The sequence below is a fragment of the Salvelinus alpinus genome, chromosome 38, assembly GCF_045679555.1.
Source record: "Salvelinus alpinus chromosome 38, SLU_Salpinus.1, whole genome shotgun sequence".
Taxonomy (NCBI): Eukaryota; Metazoa; Chordata; class Actinopteri; order Salmoniformes; family Salmonidae; genus Salvelinus; species Salvelinus alpinus.
Window position 1 is genome coordinate 11,514,010 of NC_092123.1, and position 8,407 is coordinate 11,522,416.

General features: G+C 43.4%; 1 protein-coding gene across 5 annotated transcripts in view; it reads right to left on the bottom strand.

The window, feature by feature from the left end:
* The window catches only part of LOC139566302 (sodium- and chloride-dependent GABA transporter 2-like), a 49,246-nt gene extending 41,382 nt beyond the window's left edge, over positions 1-7,864 (bottom strand). The window contains exons 1-2 of one of the 5 annotated variants that reach the window (XR_011673081.1): positions 7,421-7,733; positions 3,550-3,797 (exon numbers count right to left, since the gene is read on the bottom strand). Coding sequence is in view for 4 of the 5 variants with exons in the window: in XM_071387388.1 (XP_071243489.1) it covers positions 3,550-3,797; positions 7,421-7,467 (295 nt within the window). In the remaining variant the exon portion in view is untranslated. Of the gene's footprint in view, positions 1-3,549; positions 3,798-4,021; positions 4,249-6,327; positions 6,520-7,420; positions 7,734-7,761 lie in introns of those variants that run through there. The other 4 variants (XM_071387389.1, XM_071387388.1, XM_071387391.1 and 1 more) reach the window with 4 other exon arrangements.
* Positions 7,865-8,407: the final 543 nt, after the last annotated feature.

Consider the following 8,407-nt stretch of genomic DNA (forward strand, 5'->3'; position numbering starts at 1 on the left):
ATTGTCATTGTGCAATATTTGCCCCCAATCCTTCAAGCTCTGTCAAGGTATTGGGGGATCATGGCTAGACATCAATTTTCAAGTCTTGCCATAGATTTTCAATCAGATTTAAGTCAAAACTAACTTTCACTGTCTTCTTGGTAAGCAAATCCCAGTGTAGATTTGGCCTTGTGTTGTAGGTTATTGTCCTGCTGAATGGTGAATTCCTCTTCCAGTGTCTGGTGTAAAGCAGACTGAAGCAGGATTTCCTCTCATTTCTTTTTATCCTGAAAAACTACCCAGTCTTTGCCGATGTCAAGCAAACCCTACAAGGTTTCTTCTGGATCAAAATGGGGCTTAGGTGGTAGGCGTGGCGGGAGTGTGGCCATGGACGTGGCCATGGCCAATGGAACAGTCACTGACTGAACATTTTAGAGGTCCTCTAAAGCAAATTTTCTGCAATTCTACACATCTTTCCATTTCTTATGCTATTGGAGAGACTGAAACATTATAACAATGACAAAACTACACCTGAATGCATAATTTTTGGAATTTTAGATACTCTCTGCCTGTCTAGCTTTTATTTTGGTAATTGATAGTTCTCAAAGATGATCTTATTTAAAAATATATAGGTCCATTATCTTTTCTACAAACTTTATATCTAGTTTAAGTCGTTTAACTTTACACAAAAAATGTTTTAAGCATAAGGCTTTGCATTTAGGCCAAAAAGTGTATCCCTTTGCCCAGTTTTTTTTTGTATTACTTTAGTGCAATGTATTCTATATATTGTTATTGTTCTTTTCACGCCGTCATTTACACTCTTAGAAAAAAAGGGTTATTTGGCTGTCCCCATAGGAGAACCCTTTTTGGTTCCATGTAGAACCCTCTATGGAAAAGGTTCTAACATTGAACCCAAAAGAGTTCTACCTGGAACCAAAAAGGGTTCTTCAAAGGGTTCTTCTATGGGGACAGCTGAATAACCCTTTTAGGGTTGTAGATATAACCTTTTTTTCTAAGTGTAGGTCATTATTGTGAAGTTACTACAATATTGTTGATCCACCCTCAATTTTCTCCCATCACAGCCATTGAACTCCGTAGCTATTTTAAAATGACCAATGGCCTCATGGTGACATCTCCGAGCAGTTCCTTTCTTTCGTTTTTCTTTCTTTCCCGTCCTGCAGCTCAGAAGGACACCTGCGTCTGTGTGGTTTCATACATTATCCACAGCCTTATTATTAACTTGACCATGCTTGAAGAGATATTCAATGTCTGATTTGTTATTGATACCCATCTACCAATCACTACCATTCTTTATAAACCATTCAAAAAGCTCCCAGCTCTTTGTAGTTCAATCTGTGCTTGAAATTCAATACTTGACTGAGGGACCTTACATGTGTTGTATACATGGGGGAAAGAGGAAGGGGTAGTCATAAAAGCATCATGTCAACACCTATTATTTCACACAGAGTGAGTCCATGTAACTTATGTGATTTCTTAAGCCAAATTCTACTCCTGAACTGTTTTAGGCTTGCCTACAACAAAAGAGGGTGAATACTTAGGCAACAACTATATTTTAGTTACTTAATTAGTATTCATTTGTAAAAATCTATGGAATTTTATTTTCACTAATATTGTGGAATATTTTGTGTAGCTCAATTGCAAGAAATAAATCACAATTAAATCTATTTTCATCCCACTTTGTAACGCAACATAATGTGAAAAAAATCCAAGGTGGGTGAATACAGTGAGGGAAAAAAGTATTTGATCCCCTGCTGATTTTATACATTTTCCCACTGACAAAGAAATTAACAGTCTATAATTTTAATGGTAGGTTTATTTGAACAGTGAGAGACAAAATAACAACAAAAAAATCCAGAAAAACACATGTCAAAGATGTTATAAATTGTTTTGCATTTTAATTAGGGAAATAAGTATTTGACCCCTCTTCAAAACACGACTTAGTACTTGGTGGCAAAACCCTTGTTGGCTATCACAGAGGTCAGACGTTTCTTGTAGTTGGCCACCAGGTTTGCACACATCTCAGGAGGGATTTTGTCCCACTCCTCTTTGCAGATCTTCTCCAAGTCATTAAGGTTGAGGCTGACGTTTGGCAACTCGAACCTTCAGCTCCCTCCACAGATTTTCTATGGGATTAAGGTCTGGAGACTGGCTAGGCCACTCCAGGACCTTAATGTGCTTATTCATTGTCATGCTGGAATACCCATCTACGACCCATTTTCAATGCCCTGGCTGAGGGAAGGAGGTTCTCACCCAAGATTTGGCAGTACATGGCCCCGTCCATCATTCCTTTGATGCGGTGAAGGTGTCCTGTCCCCTTAGCAGAAAAACACCCCCAAAGCATAATGTTTCCACCTCCATGTTTGACGGTAGGGATGGTGTTCTTGGGGTCATAGGCAGCATTCCTCCTCCTCCAAACACGGCGAGTTGAGTTGATGCCAAAGAGCTCCATTTTGGTCTCATCTGCCCGCAACACATCACCCAGTTGTCCTCTGAATCATTCAGATGTTCATTGGCAAACTTCAGACGGGTATGTATATGTGCTTTCTTGAGCAGGGGGACCTTGCGGGCGCTGCAAGATATCAGTCCTTCACGGCGTAGTGTGTTACCAATTGTTTTCTTGGTGACTATGGTCCCAGCTGCCTTGAGTTCATTGACAAGATCCTCCCGTGTAGTTCTGGTCTGATTCCTCACCGTTCTCATGATCATTGCAACTCCACGAGGTGAGATCTTGCATGGAGCCCCAGGCCAAGGGAGATTGCTAGTTCTTTTGCGTTTCTTCCATTTGCGAATAATCGCACCAACTGTTGTCACCTTCTCACCAAGCTGCTTGGCGATGGTCTTGTAGCCCATTCCAGCCTTGCGTAGGTCTACAATCTTGTCCCTGACATCCTTGGAGAGCTCTTTGGTCTTGGCCATGGTGGAGAGTTTGGAATCTGATTGATTGCTTCTGTGGACAGGTGTCTTTCATACAGGTAACAAGCTGAGATTAGGAGCACTCCCTTTAAGAGTGTGCTCCTAATCTCAGCTCGTTACCTGTATAAAAGACACCTGGGAGCCAGAAATCTTTCTTATTGAGAGGGGGTCAAATACTTATTTCCCTCATTAAAATACAAATCAATTTATAACATTTTTGACATGTGTTTTTCTGGATTTTTTTGTTGTTATTCTGTCTCTCACTGTTCAAATAAACCTACCATTAAAATTATAGACTGATCATTTCTTTGTCAGTGGGCAAACGTACAAAATCAGCAGGGGACCAAATACTTTTTCCCTCACTGTACTTATCATTCCCACTGTACATGAGACTAAAGTAGGCCTACGTGACAGACTCGTACCATAACATTTCATTCTGGGTTCCAGGATAAGGCCTACATAGTGTTATGTCTGTACAGTAGGAAGTCACGTGAGATGTTATTCTTACAGTGGTTGACCGTAGGGTTATTTTATGGCGCCCACTTTCTGTATTGTTCCATTGACGTTATGATTAAAAGAGTACAGTTAGCTCTGACATCTGTGGTAGCGTCTTTCCTTCAAACTTAAGTTTCTCACCTCCTCCATTCTTGTAGCACAGGTAGGGGAATCTCCACACGTTGCCCAGGCCTATGATCTGTCCCGCCACAGCCAGCAGGAACTCTGCCTTGCTGGCCCACTGGCCCCGGGCCTGCAGGCCTTCCACTTTCCCAGCCTCCAGCCCCTTCTTGCTCTTCATGTGCGGGCCACTGTTCAGCAACACAACTCCCTGCTCCGGAGCAGGCTGGTTCGACATGACGGGATCCGGTAGAGATAAACACACACTCCTACAGAAAGAGAGGGGATGGATGAGAATAAGGCAGCCATATGGGAAAAATATGAATTAGGCTAGAGAGAGAGAGAGAGAGAGAGAGAGATGGCAGGGAGCTTGCATCTCTGTAACAGCGAAGATGAATGACCATTGAGGAGCCATAGGTGGGCTAAACAAAGGAAAAATACAAAATGTGGCTACAGAATGGGAGAGAGAGCGAGGGTTTACATGCGTGCTTACATCTCTGCCGCCTGCGATGGAGTGACCAACCTTAGTAGGGTGCTTCTCTGACGGTTGGCCTGCCTGCGTAACTTATCTGTGCCTCCCTTCTCATGGCCAGCCCTGTGTCGGGTGTGTGTCTGCTATCTGACTTCCTCAGGCTACACAAGGTCTACGTTCCAAATGGCACCCTATTCAAAAGTAGCTCACTATGTAGGAAATACGGTACCAGTTGGGACGCGGCCAAGGTCTAGAAGGTGTTTGTTTGTATGTGTGTTTGTATATGTGTGTTTGGTGTTTCGGGGGCTGTCAACAACTAACTAAATTGTGATTTAAATACAAGTACAAGTCGTAGACTGGCACCACATATGCTCCTGTGCCACGGATCAATTCTGCAGTCTGTTTGTATGTAAACGTGAGCAACTCCATTCCTAACTCCATTCCTCCTATCCCATCCCACACCATAGAGCTCACCAGCTTATAGTCCAAAAATGCAGAAATAATTCAGCCATTTCTATGGGCAAAAATAATGGGGAAAGAAAGAGACACACACAGAGATTGAATTTGAATATCTACTACCCCCTATAGCAACTCAGCTCAGCTTCCTTTCTCAAAGTACAGTGGGTATCATAAGTACACCCTTGGACCTCAAACCCCAAAATAAGGTTTGAGGTCCTTTGTAGCTCAGTTGGTAGAGCTTGTAATGCTAGGGCAGTGGGTTTGATTCCTGTGACCACCCATGCATAAAATGTATGCACCTACGACTGTAAGTCCCTTTTTTGATAAAAGCATCTGCTAAATGGCAAATAGTATAATATTAACACAGGCCTATAAGTTATTTTATTTTTTAAAATTTTATCCCCTTTTCTCCCCAATTTTCGTGGTATCCAATCGCTAGTAATTACTATCTTGTCTCATCGCTACAACTCCCGTACGGGCTCGGGAGAGACGAAGGTCGAAAGCCATGCGTCCTCCGAAGCACAACCCAACCAAGCCGCACTGCTTCTTAACACAGCGCGCATCCAACCCGGAAGCCAGCCGCACCAATGTGTACAGGAGTCGCTGGAGCGCGATGAGACAAGGATATCCCTACCGGCCAAACCCTCCCTAACCCGGACGACGCTAGGCCAATTGTGCATCGCCCAACGGACCTCCCGGTCGCGGCCGGCTGCGACAGAGCCTGGGCGCGAACCCAGAGACTCTGGTGGCGCAGCTAGCACTGCGATGCAGTGCCCTAGACCACTGCGCCACCCGGGAGGCCAGGCCTATAAGTTCTTATACATTTTGTTCTATGAGAACATATCAGTCAGAACATGATCTTTAATAATTATAAAACCTTTACGTGCGTTGTTATTTTTTTAACATAAATGCTTCAAAATTCACAAAAAGTTGTTAGCTGATGAAGATAATCTCATAGAACAAAACGTATATAATCTCCTAAACCTGTGTTTACCACAGACCTTATTTTCTGTATTTATCCAAAACGCAATTCATTTTCCAATAGGCTTTATCTAACGAACCATGGTATGCTTTTTAAAAATGTATTTACTTAACCTTTATTTAACTAGGCAAGCCAGTTAAGAACAAATTATTATTTACAATGACGGCCTACCGGGGAACAGTGGATTAACGGCCTTGTTCAGGGGCAGAGCGACATATTTGTACCTTGTCAGCAGTGTTGCCAACTTAACGACTTTGCCGCTATATTTAGCGAGTATTCAGACCCCTCTAGCGACAAATCTAGCGACTTTTTCTGGTGTTATTGGAGACTGACGTGAAAGTGTAACGGATGTGAAATGGCTAGCTAGTTAGCGGGTACGCGCTAATAGCGTTTCAATCGGTTACGTTACTTGCTCTGAGACTTGAAGCAGGGTTTCCCCTTGCTCTGCAAGGGCCGCGGCTTTTGTGGAGCGATGGGTAACGACGCTTCGTGGGTGACTGTTGTTGATGTGTGCAGAGGGCCCCTGGTTCGCGCCCGTGTTGGGGCGAGGGGACGGTCTAAAGTTATACTGTTACATTGATGCTGTTGACCCGGATCACTGGTTGCTGCGGAAAAGGAGGATGTCGAAAGGGGGGTGAGTGTAACAGATGTGAAATAGTTAGCGGGTACGCGCTAATAGCGTTCCAATCTGTTACGTCACTTGCTCTGAGACTTGAAGTAGGGTTTCCCCTTGCTCTGCAAGGGCCGCGGCTTTTGTGGAGCGATGGGTAACGACGCTTCGTGGGTGACTGTTGTTGATGTGTGCAGAGGGTCCCTGGTTCGCGCCCGGGTCGGGGCGAGGGGACATGTAAAGTTAAACTGTTACAAAAGCATGTATAGTTCTTACTCTTCTCAACGAGCAGCGGGTGCTACCGTGGGCCACACCCCCGTCCCAAAGCACTCACAGGCGGCCCAGTCCTTGCGCACCAGACCCTCCCAGCTGCAGTCAGAGCAGGAGATGTTCACCCCTCCACGTCCAGACTGCAAATGAATCGCGCATGCGGGAAGCCGCCGCTGGCTGATCCCGGGATGTAAATATAAAAAAACAAAATACAAAAAAATTAAATACTAAGTAACTCCGCCAGAGTATCTCTTTTGGGTCACTTTTACCAGTCCCAAGCCCGGATAAAGGAGGAGGGTTGGAATTGTGACATTATAAAAAACAAGAATCGACAGAAGAAAGTTAATTTGTAGTTCTAAACATATTTAGGGTGTTTTTTACTCACTTTTTGTCTCTCCCACAACACAGCGTCCATCACAATTACATGCACATGGCCAGTTATGCAAATTAGGCGATGACGTAATTTAGCGACTTCTAGAGACTTTTAGGGCAGCCAATAGCTACTTTCCTTACTGAGGAGTTGGTAACACTGCTTGTCAGCTCGGGGATTCGATCCACTGCCTAGGAAAGACACCCTTACTATTGCTTTCTATTGTCAGCTGGGTTACTCAAACTGCAAACTGTCATGTGACTACTATGTTGTTACCACAGTCTTTGGTTTTACCTGTGTCTAGTGAGATAGTGATGTAAGTCAAGTGCTCCTACATAACCCTGCTTTTTACGGTCTCTGATATAACCTTTCCAGGATTCATATAGATTGAGGGACAGAGAGAACAAAGACACATTTTCAACACTAGGAGGAATTTCACAGTTTACAACGGATATGCAATAGCCTAGTCAGAAGACAAAGGTCCCATTTTTGCATCCTTTATAGAGGCGTAGCTTGCAATTATTTTTGGGCTACAGTGTAGCCGCTGTAGCTACACTATTAGGCTAGAGGCGTAGTTTGCAATGATTTTGGACTAGTGTGGCCGCTGTTGCTACACTATTATTATCTGTAACAGTTCGCATTTGTCCATTAACGATACACAAGGATGACATTTGCTTAGCTTTCCTATCAAGTGCAAAAGTAGTTAGTGAAAAAAAAACGTGCCTGTACCTGGTATGATAGCCTACAATGAATATAGAGACGGATCTCCACAACATGCCTTCCTTGTGCCTTTCATAACACACCTCACGGGCAACACAAATAGTTATGTGAGCATATGTAAACGGTGAACTTTAGAATTACTGCGTTAATCATTTATAAATCAGGTTTCATTTGGTACGGTAAGCGAAAACTTTCATACACCATACAACAGCGCAAATGAAACCACACAAATAGCCTAAAAACAATGCGTTTTTCGTGGACAACATTTAGCATTTCACAAGGATTACGACAGATGTAAAGTCCCCTTCGGCAAGTGTTCATGTAAAACAACCGCGGTTATTTTAGCCTACCTAATTCCGAAGAGTAGCCTGTACATTTGCCGCGTTCACGTGCTATTCGGAACTAGGAAACACTTAAATGTCCGACTTGCTAACTGGTTGTAGTTATACGCGTGCTGCGTTCAACCAGTAACAATTCGGGGTTTGTCTGAGTTTTCAGGTTTCCGACTAGCACTTGAACGCAGCATTAGAAGCCGAAAGGCGTTCACTAGTAGCGGGTCCTACAGCACTTACAAAGAACAGTCGCCAATGCTAGAAATCCTTCAAGGCGAAAGGCATGAGTGTTACACAGGGAAAAATGCGTCTTGCTGGGGGTCTTTTGCCTGCTGTATTCCCGATGACGGTGCACAGCAGACATTTTAAATTCTCCCCTAAAAGAAAAAATCTTGTAGTTATGAAGTTACAGTAACAGAATATGACTAGAGTATTATTGCAGTCTAACTGCAACATAACCACAGTTGAAGTTCAGTTGACTTGCAAACGTACTGCAGTAGACAGCACAGGTGATCTTCTATGGACCATAAGTGAATACACAGCTAGTCCGATACTATTATTGTAGACATTAACACACACAATTAATAATACCCCCAATAGATACAAGACTAAGCATGAACCTGTTTAAAGCCACTGTAATGCCAAGAGTAGATTATGATCACTC